This window comes from Chiloscyllium plagiosum, unplaced genomic scaffold (assembly GCF_037043375.1).
Source record: "Chiloscyllium plagiosum isolate Xiang-an unplaced genomic scaffold, Cpla_swu_hap1 HiC_scaffold_9, whole genome shotgun sequence".
Taxonomy (NCBI): Eukaryota; Metazoa; Chordata; class Chondrichthyes; order Orectolobiformes; family Hemiscylliidae; genus Chiloscyllium; species Chiloscyllium plagiosum.
This window is the reverse complement of record NW_028270147.1, coordinates 79,512,419-79,535,858: the sequence shown is the minus strand read 5'-3', so window position 1 is coordinate 79,535,858 and position 23,440 is coordinate 79,512,419. Positions and strand designations below refer to the sequence as shown.

Genomic DNA, 23,440 nt, shown 5'->3' with positions numbered 1-23,440 from the left:
CTTTTTTTGTTGATTTGTTTCTCTCCATAGTGCAACGCCACTGAGCAACTGCGCAGGTGGGTCAACAGCTCCTAAACTTTTAGTAGTTCTTTGCTGTAACCTAGGAAGTCAATGAATATGGTCAAAGTGACTTTCAAAGAAGAAAAATCCTCGTTCCTCAGGGGTAAAGTGACCAACTTGCATACTGAGCAAGTTTAATTTGTTCTTATAATTAAGTAATTTATCATAAACAAATATGTTTTAGAATAAATCTTGCTAATCAGTCTAACTGGATGTCTTTTAATTTGCCTGTTTATTGCACAAATAATGGTGAACAAGGAATAAAGCTTCTGTTTGGTTTTAAAGAAGAATGCAGGCTCCTTCTGTGGCAGAGTTTGGACCGCATTCATTCACCATGTCCAGCAGTCTACCCTTGGAATGGAGTAGAACAGTGTCTGAACCACCACCAATGCATGTCCCATTTATAAACACCTTTGGAACCTGTATAGGAAAATAAGTGTTGAGTAATGCTGAGCACTTTTTAAAATTACATTCTTGTTTTCTCTGCTTTCTAACCTGAATTGCATCACATACTTTAACTGTTTATGTGAATGCAGCTGAGGACAAGTAACTAAAATATGCACAAATAGAAGCTCTCCAATTTTAGGCTGTCTTGCCTTTTTCCAGTCTGAGAAATTGGAGTTAGTTCCTCAGAGACTGGCTCCTGCAGATTTGTGAATTTTTTTCTTTCTGCTTTATTTTTACATTGGAACATGCAACCTTCTTTGGTCCCCCATTATCATTTCTGCCAGTAAGCAAAATTTGGGGTGTGGGTGGTCATAGGCTCAAATGTGCAGACAGCCAGCTGAAGGAAGTGGGCCTTACCAGTTCTATTGCAAATGGTTTCTCCATATTTGAATTCTGTGTGTTGCGGTCAGAAGAACATGCAAAGGCAGAAGAAATAGTGGTTGTAGATTTTATATTTTCTTCAGCTAATGACATTTCCTGACTCCTTGATTTGTAATCCTAAGACATTGTTAAAATTTGATTTGACTTGTCCCAAGTTACATTGGACCATGTTTACCCAAGTCCAACTCTTCTGATGGTGAGGTGGTGTTGTGGTGTTGAATATCTAAGGATGGTAGTGATGGTAGTTTATATGAAATAATATGCACAGATGATTGTTTTTAAATAGCCCAACTGCACACCAAAACTGACAATATTTCTTGGAAATTAAGTAATCAAATCAGAACTTTTGAATTTAATAAAGATGTATAGTGTGTGTGTAGCCTTGCAAAGGCAAAATTGTTTAAATGGTGAAACTCTGAAAATCAATATAAAACTAGCTTGGAGAGAGATGGCAAACTATGAAAATGTGAATATTTCAACATTACCTTTTGTGGAATTCACAATAGTCAGATTCAAGACATGAGAAAACAGAAGAGGAGCAGCCAAGAGGAAAGAGATATACAAAGAGGAAGAACTGGAGAACTTTTAAGTTTTGCAATCTAGAGAGAAGACAATTAAGATAAACCATATTAAATTGCACATAATGGGATAGATAAGGTAAACAGTGATAAATTATGTCAAGCCAGGTCATCAATTGAATTAGTGTGCGAACTAATGTCAAAAGGAAATTCGACACATTGAAAAATTTTTGGAATAACTTTGTTGCTGGTGAGTAATCATGACTGTGATCAGAATATACCTTGATGCAGTGGGAGAGCTTTGGGTATTCCAAGAACAGACTAATGTCAGATAGCATGGATTGGTGGGAACAGCAGTTTGAGGCAATGAGGAATTTATAGGAGTCCCAGGGGATGTGATGGATGGCAGTTATAAGAAGAGAGAAAAGCTGCAGATACAGTCAGGTAGATGGATTAACTCCAGGAAAGGTAGAGGTAGGCAGGTAGTGCAGGGGTCTCCCATCTCAAATAAGTATGTTATGGAAAATGTAGGGGATAATGGACTTTCAGGAGAATGTAACACGAAAAGCCAGGTTTCTGGTATCGAGATTGTCTCTAATGTTATGAGAGATACGTCGGGTTACAAGTGATCAATTGTGATAGGGGACTCTCTAGTCCGAGGCACAGACTGACATTTCTGCGGCCAGCAGCGAAAAATCAGAATGGTGTGTTGCCTACCCGTGCCAGGATCAAGGATATCTCAGAGGGTGCAGAATGTTCTCAAGGGGGAGAGGGACCAGCAGGAGGTCATTGTATGCATTGGAGCTAACAACAGAGGAAAGGAAAAGGATGAGATTCTGAAGGGACAAAATGGAAAGTTAGGTGGAAATTTAAAAAAGGAGGTCCTCTAGGGTAGTAATATCTAGAATGCTCCTGGTGCTATGAGCTAGTGAGGGCAGGACTCTGAGGATAGAGCAGATGAATGCATGGCTGAGGAGCTGGTGTATGGGAGAAGGATTCACAGTTTTTGGATGATTGGAATCTCTTCTGGGGTAGAAGTGACCTGTACAAGAAGGACAGATTGTACCTGAATTAGAAGGGGACAAATATACTGGCAGGGAGATTTGCTGGAGCTGCTCAGGAGGCTTTAAACTAGTCAGGTGGGGGGGGGGGGGTGGGAACCAGGGAAATAGTGAGGAAAGAGATAAATCCGAGACTGGTACAGCTGAGAACCGAAGCGAGTCAAACAGTCAGGGCAGGCAGGGACAAGGTAGGACTAATAAATTAAACTGCATTTATTTCAATGCAAGGGCCCTAACAGGGAAGGCAGATGAACTCAGGGCATGGTTAGGAACATGGGACTGGGATATCATAGCAGTTACAAAAACATGGCTCAGGAAAGGACAGGACTGGCAGCTTAATGTTCCAGGATACAAATGCTACAGGAAGGATAGAAAGGGAGGCAAGAGTGGAGGTGGAGTAGTGTTTTTGGTAAGAGATAGCATTACTGCTGTACTGAGGGAGGATATTCCTGGGAATACATCCAGGGAAGTTATTTGGGTGGAACTGAGAAATAAGAAAGGAATGATCATCTTATTGGGATTGTGTTATAGATCCCCTCAAAATCAGCAGGAAATTGAGAAAAATCTGTCAGATTTCAGTTATCTGTACAAATAATAAGGTGGTATTGGTAGGGCATTTTAAATTTCCAAACATAGACTGGGACGGCCATAGTGTTAAGGGTTTAAATGTGTACAAGAAAATTTTCTGTTTCAGTATGTGGATGTACCTACTAAAGGAAGTGCATAACTTGACCTACTCTTGGGAAATAAGGCAGGGAAGGTGACTGAAGTGTCAGTGGGGGAGTATTTTGGGGCCAGCGACCATAATTCTATTAGTTTTAAAATAGTGATGGAAAAGGATAGACTGGATCCAAAAATTGAAGTTCTCCTTAACCCTATTTGTACGGGTGGCACGGTGTTTAGCACTGCTGCCTCATAGCACCAGAGACCCGGGTTTAATTCACGCCTCGGGCAACTGTCTGTTGGAATTTGTACGTTCTCCCCGTGTCTGTGTGGGTTTCCTCCGGGTGCTCCAGTTTCCTCCCACAGTCCAAAAATGTGCAGATCAGGTGAATTGGCCATGCTAAATTGCCCGTAGTGTTAGGTGAAGGGGTAAATGTAGGGGAATGGGTCTGGGTGGGTTGCTCTTCGGAGGGTCAGTGTGGACTTGTTGGGCCGAAGGGCGTGTTTCCACACTGTAAGTAATCTAATCTAATCTAAATTGGAGGAAGGCTAATTTTGACGATATTAGGCACAAAGTTTCAAAGCTGATTGGGAGCGGATGTTTGTAGATAAAGGGACTGCTGGAAAATGGGAAGCCTTCAAAAATTAGATAACGAGTCCAGGGAAAGAATATTCTTGTTAGGGGAAAAGGAAAGGCTGATAGGTATAGAGAATCCTGGATGACTACAGCAATTGAAGATTTGGTTAAGAAAAAGAAGGAAGCATATGTCAGAGATAGACAGGATAGATCAAGTGAATCTTTAGAATATAAAGACAGTAAAAGTATACATAAGAGGGAAATCAGGAGGACAAAAAGGGAACACAAGATAGCTTTGACAAATAGGGTTAAGGAGAATCCAAAGAGTTTTTATAAATACATTAAGTACAAGGGGGTAACTAGGGAGAGAATAGGGCCCCTTAAAGAGAACAGGGCCTTTGTGTGGAGCTGCAGGAGATGGGAGAGATACTAAATGAGTATTTGTCATCAGTGTTTACTGTGGAGAAGGACGTGGAAGATAATAGAATGTGGGGAAGTAGATACTGACATCTTGAAGAATGTCAATATTACAGAGGAGGAAGTGCTTAATGTCTTGAAATGCATAAAAGTGGATAATTCCCCAGGACCTGATCAGCTGTATTCCAGAACTCTGTGGGAAGCTAGGGAAGTGAGTGCTCGGCCCTTTGCTGAGATATTTGTACCATAGATAGTCACAGGTGAGGTGCTGGAAGACTGGAGGTTGGCTAACGTGGTGTCACTATTTAAGAAAGATGGTAAGGAAAAGCCAGGGAATATGGACAAGTGAGCCTGACCTCGGTGGTGGGCAAGTTGTTGGAATCCTAAAGGACAGGATGTACACTTATTTGGAAAGGCAAGGACTGCCTAGGGATAGTCAACGTGGCTTTGTGCGTGGGAAATCATGTCGCACAAACTTGATTAAGTTTTTTGAAGACGTAATGAAGAGGAAGACAGAGCACTGGACGTGATCTATATGGACTTCAGTAAGGCGTTCAACAAGGTTCCTCATGGGAGACTGGTAAGCAAGGTTAGACCTCATGGAATACAGGGAGAACTGGCCATTTGGATAAGGAACTGGCTCCAATGTAGAAGACAAGGTAGTGGCGGAGGGTTGTTTTTCAGACTGGAGGCCTATGACCAGTGGAGTGCTACAAGGATCGGTGCTGGTTCCACTACTTTTCATCACTTACATAAATGATTTGGATGTGAACATAGGAGGTATAGTTAGTAAGTTTGCAGATGACACCAAAATTGGAGGTGTAGTGGAGAGCGAAGGTGGTTACTTCAGATTACAACAGGATGTTGATCAGTCGGGCCAATGGGCTGAGAAGTGGAAGATAGAATTTAATTTAGATAAATGCAAGGTGCTGCGTTTTGGAAAAGCAAATCAAAGCAGGACTTATATACTTAATGGTAAGATTCTTGGGAGTGTTGTGAGCAAAGAAACCTTGGAGTGCAGGTTCATAGTTCCTTGAAAGTAGAGTCGCAGATAGATAGGAGAGTGAAGAAGGCATTTGGTATGCTTTCCTTTATTGGTCAGAGCATTTAGTACAGGAAGTGGGAGGTCATGCTGCAACTGTACAGGACATTGGTTTGGCCACTTTTGTAATATTGCGTGCAATTCTGGTCTCCCTCCTATAGGAAGGATGTTGTGAAACGTAAAAGGGTTCAGAAAAGATTTACAAGGATGCTGCCAGGGTTGGAGGATTTGAGTTGTAGGCAGAGGCTGAATAGGCTGGGGCTGTTTTCCCTGAAGCGTCGGAGACTGAGGGGTGACTTTATAGAAGTTTGTAAATCATGAGGGGCATGGATAGGATAAATAGACAAAGTCTTTTCCCTGGGGGGAGTCCAGAACTAGAGGGCATAGGTTTAGGGTGAGACGGGAAAGAATCAAAAGTGATCTAAGGGCAATTTTTCACGCATGTGTGTAGTGAGCTGCCAGATGAAGTGGTGGAGGTTAGTACAATTACAGCATTTAAAAAGTATCTGGATGGGCATATGAATAGGAAGGGTTCATATGGATATGGGCCAAGTGCTGGCAAATGGGACTGGATTAATTGAGCATATCTGGTCGGCATGGATGAGTTGAACCGAAGGGTCTATTTCCGTGCTGTACATCACTGTGATTCTATGACTAAATGGCTTTATCTTAATATATGAAAATAATCTAAAAAATAAATATTTGATGTGAACCAAGCATTGTAAGTGCACCCAAGAGGACACCAGCTTAACTGATGATGGGGCATTGGCCATGGTATCTCACCTTGAATAGTGGCTGTATGCAACAATCTCGATGCTAATTGATGATGGAAATGAGCTTGCCATGATGAATGACATACGTGTAAGAATTCTGATGACACTAGTTCACTTCCTTTAAAAGGGAAAAAGAGAGGACTGCAGATGCTGGAGATCAGAGCTGAAAATGTGTTGCTGGAAAAGTGCAGCAGGTCAGGCAGCATCCAAGGAGCAGGAGAATCGACATTTCGGGCATAAGCCCTTCTTCAGGAATGAGGAGAATGTGCCAAGCAGGCTAAGATAAAAGGTAGGGAGGAGGGACTTGGGGGAGGGGCGTTGGAAATGCGATAGGTGGAAGGAGGTAAAGGTGAGGGTGATAGGCTGGAGTGGGGGTGGGGGTGGAGAGGTCAGGAAGAAGATTGCAGGTTAGGAAGGTGGTGCTGAGTTCGAGGGTTGGGACTGAGACAAGGTGGGGGGAGGGGAAATTAGGAACTGGAGAAATCTGAGTTCATCCCTTGTGATTGGAGGGTTCCTAGGCGGAAGATGAGGCGCTCTTCCTCCAGCTGTCGTGTTGCTATGGTAAAAACAATGACTGCAGATGCTGGAAACCAGATTCTGGATCAGTGGTGCTGGAAGAGCACAGCAATTCAGGCAGCATCCGAAAAGCTTCGAAATCGACATTTTTGGCAAAAGCCCTTCATCAGGAATAAAGGCAGGGAGCCTGAAACGTGGAGAGATAAGCTAGAGGAGGGTGGGGGTGGGGATAGAGTAGCATAGAGTAAGCAAACGTGGCTGTGGTAGCGGGTTTGTTTCAGGACATGGTTGAAGAGCTTCAGGGCAGAGGAAATGACCTGGGAGTTGCAGTGGGAGAGAGACTCCCTGAGATTCTTCTGGAGAGAGGAGGAACCACAGCCACGTTTGCTTACTCTATGCTACTCTATCCCCACCCCCACCCTCCTCTAGCTTATCTCTCCACGCTTCAGACTCTCTGCCTTTATTCCTGATGAAGGGCTTTTGCCCGAAACGTCGATTTTGAAGCTTTTCGGATGCTGCCTGAATTGCTGTGCTCTTCCAGCACCACTGATCCAGAATCTGGTTTCTAGCATCTGCAGTCATTGTTTTTACCTCGTTGATTTTAACCTTACTGCGAATCCTCTGGCAAGGATGCCTGCCTTGAAGAAGTTTTCCTCCTCTCTCTACAAGAATCTCAGGGAGTCTCTCTCCCACTGCAACTCCCAGGTCATTTCCTCTGCCCTGAAACTCTTCAACCATGTCCTGAAACAAACCCGCTACCACAGCCACGTTTGCTTACTCTATGCTACTCTACTCCCACCCCCACCCTCCTCTAGCTTATCTCTCCACGCTTCAGGCTCTCTGCCTTTATTCCTGTTGAAGGGCTTTTGCCCGAAACGTCGATTTCGAAGCTTTTCAGATGCTGCCTGAATTGCTGTGCTCTTCCAGCACCACTGATCCAGAAAGTCGTGTTGCTATGGTCTGGCGATGGAGGAGTCCAAGGACCTGCATGTCCTTAGTGGAGTGGGAGGGGGAGTTAAAGTGTTCAGCCACAGGGTGGTTGGGTTGGTTGGTCCGGGTGTCCCAGAGGTGTTCTCTAAAACGTTCTGCAAGTAGGTGGCCTGTCTCCCCAATATAGAGGAGGCCACATTGGGTGCAGCAGATGCAGTAAATGATGTGTGTGGAGGTGCAGGTGAATTTGTGGCGGATATGGAAGGATCCCTTGGGGCCTTGGAGGGAAGTGAGGGGGGAGGTGTGGGTGCAAGTTTTGCATTTCTTGCGGTTTTAGGGGAAGGTGCCGGGAGTGGAGGTTGGGTTGGTGGGGGGTGTGGACCTGACGAGGGAGTCAAGGAGGGAGTGGTCTTTTCGGAACGCTGATAGGGGAGGGGAGGGAAATATATCCCTGGTGGTGGGGTCCGTTTGGAGGTGGCGGAAATGACGACGGATGATACGATGTATATGGAGGTTGGTGGGGTGGTAGGTGAGGACCAATGGGGTTCTGTCCTGGTGGCGATTGGAGGGGCGGGGCTCAAGGGCGGAGGAGCGGGAAGTGGAGGAGGTGCGGTGGAGAGCATCGTTGATCACGTCTGGAGGGAAATTGCCGTCCTTGAAGAAGGAGGCCATCTGGATTGTACAGTATTGGAACTGGTCCTCCTGGGAGCAGATGCGGTGGAGACGAAGAAATTGGGAATATGGGATGGCGTTTTTACAGGGGGCAGGGTGAGAGTCGGTCGGTTTATAGTAAATGTCCGTGTTGATTTGGTCGCCCAAGATAGAAATGGAGAGGTCTAGGAAGGGGAGGGAGGAGTCTGAGATGGTCCAGGTCCACTCCCAGCACCTTCCCCTGCAACTGCAAGAAATGCAAAACTTGTGCCCACACCTCCCCCCTTACTTCACTCCAAGGCCCCAAGGGATCCTTCCATATCCGCCACAAATTCACCTGCACCTCCACACACAGCTTTTACTGCATCTGCTGCACCCGATGTGGCCTCCTTTATATTGGGGAGACAGGCCGCGTACTTGCAGAACGTTTCAGAGAACACCTCTGGGACAGCCGGACCAACCAACCCAACCACCCCGTGGCTCAACACATCAACTCCCCCTCCCACTCCACCAAGGACATGCAAGTCCTTGGACTCCTCCATCGCCAGACCATAGCAACACGACGGCTGGAGGAAGAGCGCCTCATCTTCCGTCTAGGAACCCTCCAACCACAAGGGATGAACTCAGATTTCTCCAGTTTCCTCATTTTCCCTCCCCCCACCTTGTCTCAGTCCCAACCCTCAAACTCAGCACCACCTTCCTAACCTGCAATTTTCTTCCTGACCTCTCCATCCCCACCCCCAATCCGGCCTATCACCCTCACCTTTACCTCCTTCTACCTATCGCATTTCCAACGCCCCTCCCCCAAGTCCCTCCTCCCTACCTTTTATCTTAGCCTGCTGGGCACACTTTCCTCATTCCTGAAGAAGGGATCATGCCCGAAATGTCGATTCTCCTGCTCCTTGGATGCTGTCTGACCTGCTGCGCTTTTCCAGCAACACATTTTCAGCTCCTTTAAAAGGGAGACTTGGATTAGATGCTGCAGCTTTTAGTGGAGGCTTTCCATAACTTAAGCCAGTGTGTTCACAAGAGAGTGAGAAATATGAATAATGTGAGTTATATTCAAATGTGACAGTGGAGGCTAAAAGTGGATCCATATGAAACTTACCATATCATTCAATGATACTTGGGTCTTGGTCTAGATTTGTGAGGAAAGGATGCATTCTAAAGTTGTGTGAAATGACATCTACATATTTTCAACAACAGAAATCCTGGTTAAAGCAACACATTAAGCATGTAGTAACAGATCACTCTTCATAATCTTTGAGGGCATTGACCTTCGAATTTTCATGCCCGATATATAAACTTTTTCTAAAAAATAGTCTCCAAATTTACAGAATGTAAAACTTTAATTAACTTACTGTCTTTATACCGGTCATTTCAGTTAGAATATACTGGAGATGCACACCATCATTTCGGAGATCTAATTCGATTGCTTTGTAGGGTATGCCCAGGTCTGCAAATATGTTCTTTACAATATCACAGTAAGGGCATGTGGTTTTGGAAAAGATCACAACGCGATTTTGTGTAATTGTGTCCTGAAAGAAATGAATTTAAGAGTTTTGTTTCTTAAATTGTTTTACCTACAATGTTATTATAGATATAACTGGCCTTTCTTATTCATTTCTGTCAGGCTCATTGCTTATTTGTTATACTGTGAAAGGCTTTGGCACCCTGAAATAATGCAAAAAGTAGCCAAGTCTGCTGTGTAATCACTGTCAATACTTTTTCTTAGGAAGATCATCTTTTCCACGAGTTCAAGATGCCTCAAAGTAATCGTCAAAGATAGTGGATTTCAGAAAACAGATGAGGCTGAAAATTAAGGAATACATTAGGAAGAAATTAAATAAGCCAAGTGCAAATTTTGAACATTTTCTTCTTCAAGCTTTGACACTTCTCTTATTAGCTAATGTTATCAGTTCCCTATCCTCAGTACTGTACCCATCCCTTAAATCTGCCATCATGACCTTTCCTCTAAAATCTCAACATCTGACCTCTCTACCATTTCAAACCGTTATCCCAACATGCTTGGAAATTCTTAAATACTAATCTGATTTGAAGAAAGTAATTTAATGAGATTTTGTGGTAGTTTATGATGAACAGAGACATCATGTGATTTGGAATTGAAAGGTTCAGGAAATGGAAGGAATGAGCAGAATCTTGTAGAGCTGACAGGGGTCTTAACTGCCAGTGGGAGAGCTGGCAAAATGCCCACAAGCCCTCTTTGCAGGAAGCATTTTGTGGAAATGTTCTGTTAGACTGAAAAATAACTTGTATTCAAGTTGGGAGGAAAGTAGAAAACAGAATTTTCAGAAGGCTTTTAACCAGGTTTTGTGCAAAAGGTGCAAAATAGGGCCTCACAGAGAGAAGATTGGCTGGCAGAGAACAGAGATAAACAGGTCTTTTTCAAATCAGCATGATGTGACAAATGAACTCCCCCGGGGGGGGGGGTGGAGTGGTACATGTCAACTAATTTCCATTTATATCAATTACATAGATAAGGGGATGAAAGGCATTGTGGCTAAGTTTGCAGATGACACAAAGGTACGAAACTATGTTGTGACAATGGCATAACATGGATGTATGCTGATATATGTAAAGTGAGTGGCAGAAATCTAGCAGATGGAGGCAGGAGTCATTAAATATTTTTGAGGCTCAGGTGGAGAGATTCTTTTTAGGCAAGGGAATCACCTATCTCTGGGGATAGATGGGAACATAGAACACAACACAGATCAGTTACAATCTCACTGAAAGGCAGAGCACACTTGAAAAGTTGAATAACTTACTCGTGGTCCTAACTCATATGTAGTGGGATGAGCCCCTTGAGAGAGCATTAATGGCATACTTAAAGGCCTGAGTTGGTGGTGGGATTGGAAGCCTGTCAATGGACTTCCCCACTCTGCACTTGGGTTGAAGGACGAAGGTAACAGGATGTCCACCCCTCATGTTACTGTCTGATTAAATCAACATCCGTCACCTTACGTCCAAAGGAGGATGGGCCATTGCCTGGGACTGATACCTTTGAAAGATAAAAGCGAGGCATAGCACGGTGGCTCAGTGGTTAGCACTGCTGCATCACTGCGCCAGGGACCCAGGTTTAATTCTGGCCTCAGGCGACTGTCTGGAGTTTGCACATTCTCCCTGTGTATGCAAGGGTTTCCTCGTGTACTCGAGTTTCCTCCCACATTCCAGAAGGTGTGCAGGTCAGGTGAATTGGCCATGTTAAATTGCCCATAGTGTTAGGTGCATTAGTCAGGGGTAAATGTAGGGAAATGAGTCAGAGTGGGTTACTCTTCAAGGGTCAGTGTGGACTTGTTAGGCCGAAGGACCTGTTTCCACTCTGTGGGGAATCTAAAAAAGAAAGTATAAACCCAGAGTCCTCATATGTTAAGCTTTTCATTCCTGGAACCATTCTTGTGAACCTCCGCTGAACATGCTCGAGAGCCAATTCATCCTTCCTGAGGTATGGGGCCCAAAACTGTGCAAAATACTCCAAATATGGTCTGACCAGAGCCTTAAAGATCTTCCAAAATACATCCCTGTTTTTGTATTCAAGTCCTCTCAAAATAAATGACATCATTGCATTTGCCCTTCCCAACTACTGACTCAACCTGCAAGTTAACCTTGAGAGATTCCTGGACTAGAACTCCCAAGTCTCTTTGCACTTCAGACTTTTGAATTTTCTCCCCATTTTAAAAATAGTCTATGCCTCTATTCGTCCTACCAAAGTGCATGACCTCACACTTTCCCACATTGTACTCTATCTGTCACTTCTTTGCCCACTCTCCTAACCTGTCCAACTCCTTCTGCAGCCTCACCACCTCCTTAATGCTACCTGTCCCTCTCCCTATGTTAGTATCATCTGCAAATTTAGCCAGAATGCCCTCAGTTCCTTCACCTAGATCGTTAATGTATAAAGTGAAAAGTTGTGGTCCCAACACTGAGCCTTATGGAACACCACTTGTCATTGGCTGCCATCCTGAGAAAGACCCTTTTATCCCCACTCTCTGCTTTCTGCCAGACAACCAAGCTTCTATTCGTGTTAGCACCTTGCCTCTGACACCATGGATCCTTACCTTACTCAGTAGCCTCTTTTGCAGCACCTTATCAAAGGCCTTCTTGAAGTCCAGATAGATAACATCCACTGACTGAAGTCCAGATAGATAACATCCACTGACTCTCCTTGGTCTAATCTGCTTGTTACATCCTCAAGGAATTCTAGCAGATTTGTCAGGCATGATCTCCCCTTGATGAAACCATGCTGACTCTGCTGATTTTACCATAGATAAAATCACTATAGTGTGGAAACAGGCCATTGGTCCAACAAGTCCACACTGAGCCTTCGAAGAGTAAGCCAAACAAACCCATTCCCCTATCCTATTACTCTCCATTTATCCCTGACTAATGCGCTTAACTTACACACCCCTGAACACCATGGGCAATTTAGTATGGCCAATTCACCTAATCTGCACTTCTATGAACTTTCAAGTGTTCAGAAACGTCATCCTTCGCAATGGATTTCAGGATCTTACTCATGACCGAGGTTAGGCTAATTGGTCTGTAATTTTCGGTCTTTTGTCTTACTCCTTTTTTAAACAGGAATGTCAAGTTAGCGTTTTTCCAGTCCTCTCTAATTCTAGCAATTTCTGAAAGATCATCACTAATGTCTCCATTATTCCTTCAGCTATCTCCATTCAAACTCCAGGTGCAGGTGATTTATCTACCTTCGGGCCATTCAATTTTTCTCACACCTTCTCCTTGGTGAAGGCCACCATACTCAGCTCTGCCCCCTCACTCTTTTGAATTTTTGAGTTATTACTTATGTCTTCCACTCTGAAGACTGATGCGAAGTAATTATTCAGTTCCTCAGCCATTTGCTTGTCCCCCACTATTATCTCTCCAGCATCATTTTCCAGCAGCTCAATGTCCACTTTTGCCTCTCTTTTGCCCTTTACATATCTAAAGGAACTCTTACAGTCTCCCTTTATATTATTGACTAGCTTATGACTACACTCATATTTAATCTTCTCCCTCCTCATTTCTTTTTTTTTGTTGCCTTCTGTTGGTCATTGTAAGCTTCCCAATCCTCTGGCTTCCCACTACCCTTTGCCACATTATATGCTTTCTCTTTTGCTTTTACGCTATCCCTGATTTCCCTAGTCAGCCATGGTTGCCTCATTCTCCCTGTACCATGCTGCTTTTTCCTCAGGATGAATCTCTGCTGTCTTTCCTGAATTACTCCCAGAAACTCTTGCCATTGCTGTTCCACTGTCTTTCCTGCTAGGCCCCTCTCCCAGTCAATTCTATCCAGCTCTTCCCTCATGCCTCTTTATTTGGCTGTAATACCGTTATCTCTGATTCTATCTTCTCCCTCTCAATTTGCAGATTAAATTCAATCATATTATGATCACTGCCTCCTAAGGGTTCCTTCACCATAAGCTCTCTTATCAAGTCTACCTCATTACACATTACTAAATCCAGTATTGCCTGTTCCCTAGTGGGCTCCACCATAAGCTGCTGCAAAAAGCCATCTCGTAGATATTCCACAAATTCCTTTCCTTGCGAACCACTACCGACCTAATTTTCCCAGTCCACCTGCATATTGAAATCCCCCATGATCACTGGAACTTTGCCTTTCCTGCACATCTTTTCTATCTCCTAGTGTGTCTTATGCCCCAGCTCCTGACTACTGTTTGGAAGCCTGTATGTAACTCCACCTACATTTTATTTTGCCTTTGCGGTTCATGAATTCTACCTACATGGATTCTACACCATCTGACCCTATTTCATTTCTTAATATTGATTTAATTTCATTTCTTACTAATAAAGTACCCCACCTCCTCTGCCCACTTGCCTATCTTTTTGATAGGATGTATATCCTTGAAGACTCAGTTGTCAATCCTGATCCCCTTGTAGCCACGTCTCTGTGATGCTCACCTCATCATATCTGCCAATTTCAATCTGCGCCACAAGCTCAATTACCTTATTCCTTGTACAGCATGTATTCAGCTATAGCACCTTCAGTCCTGTGTTAACCATCCCTCTCCTCATTGTCATTTGTTTGCCCAGTGTGCTTGAAGTTTGATTGCTAACCCTTTCCATGCTCTCTGTCCTATTTGTGTCTGTGCTGGAGAATTTAAGTGTCTCCTGAGTTCTGCACTCTTACCACCTCCTTAAATTAGGGTTTTCCCGTATAACTGAGCCCTTCACGCCACCCCTCCCCCATATAGTTTAAAGCCCTGTCCACAGCCCTAGTTATGCGATTTGCTGGCAAATGGGACTGGGTCAGATTGGGATGTCTGCTTGGTGTGAAGACGTTGGACTGAATGGGCTGTTTCCATGCAGTATGACTCTATGACTTTTGCTGGTGTCTCAATATGCTTTTTATAATAGAAAGCAGAACTGCATCCAGTGTCTCAGGTGCGGTCTAACCAAAATTCCATTCAAGATTAAATTAACTTTGCTTTTTAATTCTATCTGTCTAGAAATTAAACCCTAGAAATGGCCTAATAAAAAGTTTTAATAATTTACAGAACCAGAGAAAAGGGAAGAGGGCATGAGAAGAACAATGGTTAAGGTACATAGTAAGGTGGAGGGCAGAAGTGACAAATAGCAAAAGTGATGATGGCGCAAGGCAAAAAGATGCGCCAATAGAGATCTAAGTATTTGATCCATTGAACAAAAACCAAAAGAACTGCGGATGCTATACATCAGAAACAAAAACAAATTGCTGGAAAAGCTCAGCAGTCTCGCAGCATCTGTGAAGAAAAACCAGAGTTAACGTATCTGGTTAAGTGACCCTTCCTCAGAACATTGAGCTTGATCTGAAATGATTTTGCTCATTAGGCAATGAACGTACCCCATCTATATCCACAGGAGTCCTCCACTTCTGTTTTTCAGCAGCAGCTCGAAGGACAGGAGCGTGGACCAGGGGCCTATCGGGAGCGGTGAGTCACTAATTTGAGTTTTTACATCTAACATCGGAGAGCAGAGGTTTCTGGGAAAGGAAGGATTTTTAAAATTTCCCTCCAGCTATATAAGTGAGTATTTTCTAATTCCGAGACCCTACCTTTGTAGGGCCTCACACCAACAACCTTCTCTAACCTTAAACACCAGGGACACGTCATGTAAGCATCTCTGTTTTTACATTCTGATAAGGGGACTAGCAGGGATGGCAGTGCAGGGAGAGGGATGTTCCTCCTGCATGATGTTTGAGGTCAGGGACGCCATTAGTGTCCCAGCCAAGTACATCTGCAGGAAGTGCACCCAATTTTCGCTCCTTCAAGACCGAGATAGGGAACTGGAGCAGGAGTTGGATGAACTTCGGATCATGTGGGAGGCAGAGGCTGTGATAGATAAGAGTTACAGGGAAGCAGTTACTCCTACTCACGAAGAAAGCTGGGTAACTGTTCAAAGGGGGAAAAACAGTCAGTGCAGGGATCCCTTATGGTCATTCACCTGAAAACAAGAATACCATTTTGGATGCTGTTGGGGGGGGATGACTGACCAGGGGTATGTAGTGAGGTGCAGGTCTCTGGCACAGAGCCTGTCCCTGTTGCACAGAAGGGAAGGAGGGAAAGGAGGATAGTGTTAATCATTGGGGACTCAATAGTTAGAGTCTCAGATAGAAGATTTGTTGTGAACGAAAGAGACTCATAGTTGGTGTGTTGCCTCCCAGGTGCCAGGGTCTGTGATGTCTCGGATCATGTCTTTAGGGTCCTGAAGGGAGAGATTGACCAGCCTCTAGTCGTTGTCCATGTCGGTACCAACGACATAGGTAGAAAGAGGGATAGGGATGTAAGGCAGGATTTCAGGGAGCTAGGGTGGAAGCTGAGAACTAAAACAAACAGAGTTGTTATCTCTGGTTTGTTATTCGTGTCATGTGATAACGAGGCAAGGAATAGGGAGAGATATCAGCTGAACACATGGGCTGCAGGGATGGTGCAGGAGGGAGAGTTTCAGGTACATGGATAATTTGGGGAAGACGGGACCCCTAGAAAAAGGGCAGTCTTCACTTGAACCAGAGGGGCACTAATATCCTGGGTGGGAAATTTGCTGGTGCTATTCTGGTTGGTTTAAACTAGCTGAGCAGGAGGGTAGGAACCTAAGGTGTAGTTCCAGTGCACAGGAGAATGAAAGTAGGGAGGGCATGGACAGAATTTCAGGGTCACAGGGATGTGCTGGCAGACAGCAAACTGGTTTGAAGTGTGTCTACTTCAACATCAGAAGTATCTGAAATAAGGTAGGTGAGCTTACAGCATGGGACTTTGTACCTGGGACTTTGATGTTGTGGCCATTTCGGAGACATGGATAGAGCAGGGTGAGGAATGGATGTTGCGGGTTCCAGGGTTTAGATCTTTCATTAAAAACAGGGAAGGTGGTAAAAGAGGGGGAGGCGTGGCCTTGTTAGTCAAAGATAGTATAACGGTGGCTGAGAGAACTTTTGACGAGGACTCGTCTACTGAGGTAGTATGGGCTGAGGTTAGAAACAGGAGAGGAGAGGTCACACTGCTGGGAGTTTTCCATAGGCCTCCGCAAAGTTCCAGGGATATGGAGGAGAAGATCGGCAAAACTATTCTAGGTAGGAGTGAAAGGAGCAGGGTTGGCATTATGGGGAACTTTAACTTCCCCAACATTGACTGGAAATGCCATAACTCTAGTACATCAGGTGGATCAGCTTTTATCCATTGTGTACAGGAGGCTTTTCTGACACAGTATGTCGAAGGGCTGCCAAGAAGGGAGGCAACACTGGATCTGATGCTTGGTAATGAACCAGGCCAGGTGTTTGATTTAGTTGTAGGTGAGCAATTTGGAGAGAGTGACCATAATTCAGTTACGTTTAGTTTAGCGATGGAAAGGGATAGGTACATGCCACAGGTCAAGCGTTATTGATGGGGCAAGGACAATTACAATGCGATTAGGCAAGACTTAGGATACATAGAATGGGGTAGCAAAATGCAGGGGATGGGGACAAGCGAAATGTAGAGCTGATTTAAGGAACGGATATTGCATGTCCTTGATAGGTATGTTCCTGTCAGGCAGGGAGGAAGTTATAAGGTAAGGGAGCCATGGTCTACGACAGAAATTGCATCTCTTGTTAAGAAGAAGAAGGAGGCCTATGTGACAATGAGACGAGATGGAGAGTTACAGATTAGCTCGGAAAGATTTAAAGAGAGAGTTAAGAAGAGAAAAGAGAGGACATAAGTAGTCTTTAGCAGGGAGAATAAAAGAGAACCTTAAAACTTTCTATAGGTATGTGAGGAATAAAAGAATGACTAGGGTAGGAATAGGGCCAGTCAAAGAAAGAAGTGGGAAGTTGTGTGTGGACCCTGTAGAGATTGGAGAGGTGCTAAATGAATATTTCTCATCAGTTTTCACTCAGCAAAAGGAGAATATTGTAGAGGAGAAGAATGAGGTATGAGATATTAGACGGAAAGGATTGAGGTTAGTAAGGAAGAGGTGTTATCAAATCTAGAAGGAGTGAAAGTAGACAAGTCCCCTGGGCTGGATGGGATTTATCTGAGGATTCTCTGGGAAGCTAGGAAGGTGGTGTTGGAGACTTTGGCTTTGATCTTTGAGTCGTCATTGTCTACAGGTTTAGTACAACAGGACTGGAGGATTGCAAATGTTGTGTCCTTGTTCAAAAAGGGCAGCAGAAATGACCCAGGTAAATGACCAGTGAGCCTTACTTCTGTTGTAGGAAAAGTTTTTGAAAGGATTATAAGAGATAGGATTTATAATCATCTAGCAAGCAACAATTTGATTGCAGATAGTCAACATGGTTTCGTCAAGGGCAGGTCATGTCCCACAAACGTCATTGAGTTTTTTGAGATGGTGACCAAGCATGTGGATGAGGGTAGTGCAGTTGATGTGGTATACATGAACTTCAGTAAAGCCTTTGATAAGGTTCCACATTGTAGGCTGATGGAGAAAATGCGGAGGCATGGGATTGAGGGTGATTTAGCCGTTTGGATTAGAAACTGGCTTTCTGTAAGAAGGCAGCGAGTGGTGGTTGATGGAAAATATTCAGCCTGCATCCAGTTACCAGTGCCACAAGGATCCATTTTGGGATCACTGCTGTTTGTCATTTTTATAAATGACTTAGATGCAGGCATAGGTGGATGGGTTAGTAAGTTTTCAGATGACACTAAAATTGGAGTGTTGCATAGTGTGGAAGAATGTTGGAGGTTGCAGGGGAACTTGGATAAACTGCAGAATTAGGCTGAGAGGTGGCAAATGGAGTTCAATACAGATAAATGTGAGTTGATTCACTTTGGGAAGAATAACAGGAAGGCAGAGTATTGCGTCAATGGAATGATTCTTGGTGTGGATGTGCAGAGGGATCTTGGAGTCCATGTACACAGATCCCTGAAAGTTGCCACCAGGTTGATAGTGGTGTTAAGAAGGCATACGGTGTGTTCGGTTTTATTGGTAGAGGGATTGACTTCTGGAGCCGTAATGTCATGCTGCAACTGTACAAAACACTAGTGTGGCCGCACTTGGAATATTGCATACAGTTCTGGTCGCCCCATTACAGGAAGAATGTGGAAGCATTGAAGAAGGTACAGAGGAGATTTACCAGGATGTTGCCTGGTCTGGAGGGCAGGTCTAATGAGGAAAGGCTGAGAGACTTGGGTCTGTACTCATTGGAAAGAAGAAGGCTAAGAGGGGATTTGATAGAGACATACAAGATGATCAGAGGATTAGATAGGGTACACAGTGAAAGTCTTTTTCCCTAGGATGATGACGTCAGCTTGAACAAGGTGGCATAGCTACAAATTGAGGGGTGATAGATTTAAGACAGATGTCAGAGGTAGGTTATTTACTCAGAGAGTGGTAAGGGTGTGGAATGCCCCATCAGCCGAGTTAACTCAGCCACATTAGGGAGATTTAAACAATCCTTAGATAAGCACTTGGATGATGATGGGATAGTGTAGGGGCTTACATTAGTTCACAGGTTGGCGCAACATCGAGGGCCAAAGGCCCTGTTCTGCTGTATTGTTCTGTTCTATGTTTTATGTTCCATTAATTCTGTCAAAAGTTATGTGTTTTTTTGTCATTTCAGACATCAAAATGATGATGTGATCTAAAATAAAGATTATTTTTAAAATCTCAATATAATCACAGCTAAAACCGTTTTCAGCTTAAGTACTTGAGTGGAGTGCTGGTGGTACAAATTGCCCTCTTCTGTCATAGAGCCTAACCATGTTTAATTCCCACTGATATAAAATGGAAGTGAAAATTGACTGGGTTTCACCACCAATGATCCTCTCTACTGGCTTCCATCACTCTATATCTTGCCTTAATTGGAGGTGAGGGAAAAGATGCTAGCTAGCCATCTAGAAAGTTTCTTGGTGGGGTGGTTTCTGCTAAGTCTGTCACAGCAAATGTTAGAGGTTTTGTCAGCCCATGGCCTGCAGCATTGGTGGAGAGTCTGCAGAATGAGAACTAGCAGACACTGTCTTAGGGAGGAGAGAAACTAGAGCTGGGTGATCATGGAGGAGTTTGGGTAGTAATAAGAATGAAATGGGCATGTTGTGTGGGCTGAGTAAAAATGGAGCTATCATGGGGTTGTGTGGGGTGGTTGAGAGTCAGGTGGGTAATAGGAATCAGCCCACCTTTGGGCCAAGTGGGAGTCAAGGCATAATGACTAGTGGGAGCGGGTTTGGAATTAAAGTGCCTTAGCAAAGGGCAACAATAGCAGACATTTGAACACAATTTATTTGTCCATGTTCCCAGACAGTGAGTGATGGGGAGAATTGTGCCCACCCTAACGAAGGGTCTGGCTTCGATCAAACTTTCTGGCACAAGGAAGTCAATTAAAATATTGTCAGATTCTATTGAGGGCTATTTTTCTGGATCAATGGCATTTTATAAGTAGCAGATTAACCCTCCAGTAGGATGAAAAAGCTTCATACAGTGCAGGAAGGAGGTTTTTTTACATTCATAAGGGCATTGCAGGTAGGAAAGGTAGGACCCACGATTCTAGTAATGGCCAGGCTGGAGGGAGTGAGAGCCAGGGAAGTCACCAGGATTAGCACTTGTAGCAACACCACAGTCTGGGATTCTGAGTGAGTAACTAGTTGGGTATGAGTGCATGGAATTGACCAAGTACACTCCCAGCTATCTCCCCAAAAACCTATCCACAAAGCAACATAAGAGATGAGGAAACCCCCAGACTGCAAAGTAACTTGCTTCCAATCCCCACTTTCATGCCAATTCTACAGAGCTCAGTTCAGAATGTGCCCCACCAGATGTAAATCAAAATCAGTGTTAGTTAAAGCTAAGTCCTTTTCTTGGCTGGTCCCAAATACTGGTAATTAGCACTTAGAGCATAAATGTTTTCTTTCTCTAACTCTGCTTCTTGGCGAAAAAGGCAAAGAAAAGGGCAGCACGGTGGCACAGTGGTTAGCACTGCTTCCTCACAGCGCCAGAGACCCGGGTTCAATTCCCGCCTCAGGCAACTGTCTGTGTGGAGTCTGTATATTCTCCCCGTGGGTTTCCTCTGGGTGCTCTGGTTTCCTCCCACAGTCCAAAAATGTGCAGGCCAGATGAATTGGCCATTCTAAATTGCCCATAGTGTTAGGTGAAGGGGTAAATGTAGGGGAATGGGTCTGGGTAGGTTGCTTTTTGGAGGGTCGGTGTGGACTTGTTGGGCCGAAGGGCCTGTTTCCGCACTGTAAGTAATCTAAAAAATATTTTTAAAGTTAGCCATTAATTTTTTTAAAAAAAAGTTTTGAAATCTTATAAGATACACATGTCACCTTCTGCTGTGGTGGGATTGAAACCCATATGCCCAGTCCAATGGTCTGAGACTTTGACTTACGATTTTTCACACTAAGTTGATTTAAGTATTTGTTTTACATTTTTTCACCAGTGAAATTAATGTTTACTGTTGTGGAAGGACTTGTATTTCACAAATTTGTTCCCGACACCCCCCCCCCCCCCACCCCCAACCACATGCAGTGAAAACCAAATTGAAAATGCAGCTCTCTGTACAATAAAATTGGACAACCCTGTTTTAAAGTAAATAAAGCAAAGGACTTTGAATGCTGAAGATCTGAAACAAAAACAGATACCGCTGGAGAAGCTCAGCAGGCCTGGCAGCATCTGTGGAGAGAAAGCAGAGTCAATGTTTTGAGTCCAGTGACCCTTCTTCAGGACTGATGGTTAGAAAGGAAAAGTTGGTATACATGCTGAAAACAGGGGCTGGGGGAGGAAGGAGGAAGTGGATAGATGCACACAGAACCCAGAGAGAAAGAAAGGCAAACCAAGGAATGGATGGTAGTAAGCCAGGGAAGGAGAAAAGCTGATAATGGTAACCATAAATAGTTGAAAATGTGTAAGTTGTGCTGAAAGTAGCCTGTGTCCTGACGAGGCCTGAGAGGTGGGGGCGAGCAAATGACATGGAACGAGGTGTTCACGTTCTGAAAATATTGAACTCTAAATTGAGTTCTGAAGGCTGCAGGATCCCCAAGTGGAAAAATAAGACATTGTTTTAAAGTCTTTTAGTTTCCTGTGTTTTGTTTGCTTATATACTTGGGAAGTGTCCTGGTTTGAATATTTAGTTGCATCAAAGACTTGATTGGAAGGGGAGTCTAGCAGGGAAGCCAGTGGAGCAGCAGTGGCAATTGGTTCTGGGGATAATTCAGGAGACCCAGCAGAAATTCATCCGAAGGAAGAATAAACATACCAAGGGGAGGATGACGTGTCCATGGCTAACAAGGAAAGTCAGGGACAGCATAAAAGCCAAAGAAAAAGCATACAACATAGTGAAGATTAGTGGGAAGCCTTTAAAGGCCAGCAAAGAATAACTAAAAAAAGCAAGGAGGGAGAAGATGAAATATGAGAGCAAGCTATCTAGTAGTCTAAAAGAAGTTTGCAAGTTTAATGTATATAAATAAAAGATAAGAGAAGTGAAACTGGACATGTATTGCTTCAGTAAATGAGACTGGAGAAGTAGCAATGGGCAACAAAGAAACGACTGAGGAACTGAAGAAATACTTTGCATTAGATTTCAAGGTGGAAGATACCCAGTAGGATGCCAGAACTTGATAGGGGACAGATGTGAGTGTAGTGGCCATTGCTAAGGAGAAGATGCTGGGGAAACTGAAAGGTCTGAAATAATGTAACTAAAACAATTATAAAGTAATGGGGATTATTAGCGTTTACGAATTAGATATTTCACTTGAACAAATGTGAGAGGATTTTCATTTTTTTTCATTAGCACATTCGTTCCCTGAAACTCTCTAAATCATAAAATCAAAACTACCTGACGAGAGAAAGAGGTGTAGGATGCATTAGCAAAGTTGCATTTAAATTATGGGCAACTCACGTGAATAATCTGGAAAGCCGTGGCATCAGTATATGACTGGCATGACTGTGGTCCGGAAAATACGCCCCCCATTCTCTGTTAGTTCTGTCTATGTACTGGAATTAACAGACAAAAGAATCTCTTTAAGCTCAAATCTAGCGGCTGTAAGTCTGAGAGAGATCTTTAGTTTGTTACTGTACCGCTTTTCAGTTGTAAAATGAGACATAACCTGTTGAATAGACGTTGAACTGGGGTAAAGACTCTTGCAGCGCGAACATCCCAGACGTTCAGGGACGCTACAGGCTCTCTTTGAAGATCGATCTCAACTGTGCGTCTTGACCCCGGTCCAAAACAACGAGGGTGTTGTAAAAACTGCAGCCACTTACATCACGTAGCTCTGCCTTTGTGATGTGGGGAGTAAACAGCTCACCTCGTGTTTAATAGGGATTTTTTTTTCGTGACCCACTAAAATAGTACCAATATTACTCCAATAATAAATCAAATTGAAATGATTGTGACGTTTGACGTCAACACTTTAGTGACCATATTTTCCAGTAACTAAATGCACTTTGTTTTGGTAAATCCGCAGTAGTGATCTTGCAGTCGTTATTCTTACAGTACATTAGAGCCATGGAGTGAATTAATTTCTGAGTTTGCAGTTGTGAAGTTCGTAATAGATATTGTGGGTGGTAGTGAAACATAAGAAATAAGTTCAGGAATGGGATCATTCTGCCTTTCTAGCCATTCTGTACTATTCACTAAAGATCGTACCTGGTCTTCTTCAACTTTACCTTCCAGCACAATCCCAATGTCTCTCAGCATCCTGAACTCTGCCTTTCCTTTTTAAATATACATGAGGACAGAGTAGTCATAGCTCACTGAGGGAGAGAATTCTAACAATTCACAAGCCTTTGAGTGAAGACCTTAGAATTATTCTCACTGGGATAACTGCAAAACCATAGACTAACCTCACAGTTCCAATTGACAACTCACAAATTATAACCTGAACTCCTTATCTGGACTCTAGTTGTGTTTGCACACATTTCTCATTAGTAGTATTCAATAATTTACAAAGCAAAATGTTGAGGAT

At 43.7% G+C, this 23,440-nt stretch overlaps 1 protein-coding gene across 1 annotated transcript; it reads right to left on the bottom strand.

Moving 5' to 3' along the window:
* Positions 1-20: 20 nt before the first annotated feature.
* LOC148149172 (uncharacterized) lies at positions 21-22,643 on the bottom strand. Its single transcript, XM_087990860.1, has 4 exons — positions 22,580-22,643; positions 22,372-22,466; positions 9,398-9,574; positions 21-480 (listed from the first exon to the last, which is right to left on the bottom strand). Exons 2-4 carry the CDS (start codon positions 22,441-22,443, stop codon positions 340-342), a joined length of 390 nt encoding a protein of 129 aa, XP_087846986.1. The 5' UTR covers positions 22,444-22,466; positions 22,580-22,643; the 3' UTR covers positions 21-339.
* Positions 22,644-23,440: the final 797 nt, after the last annotated feature.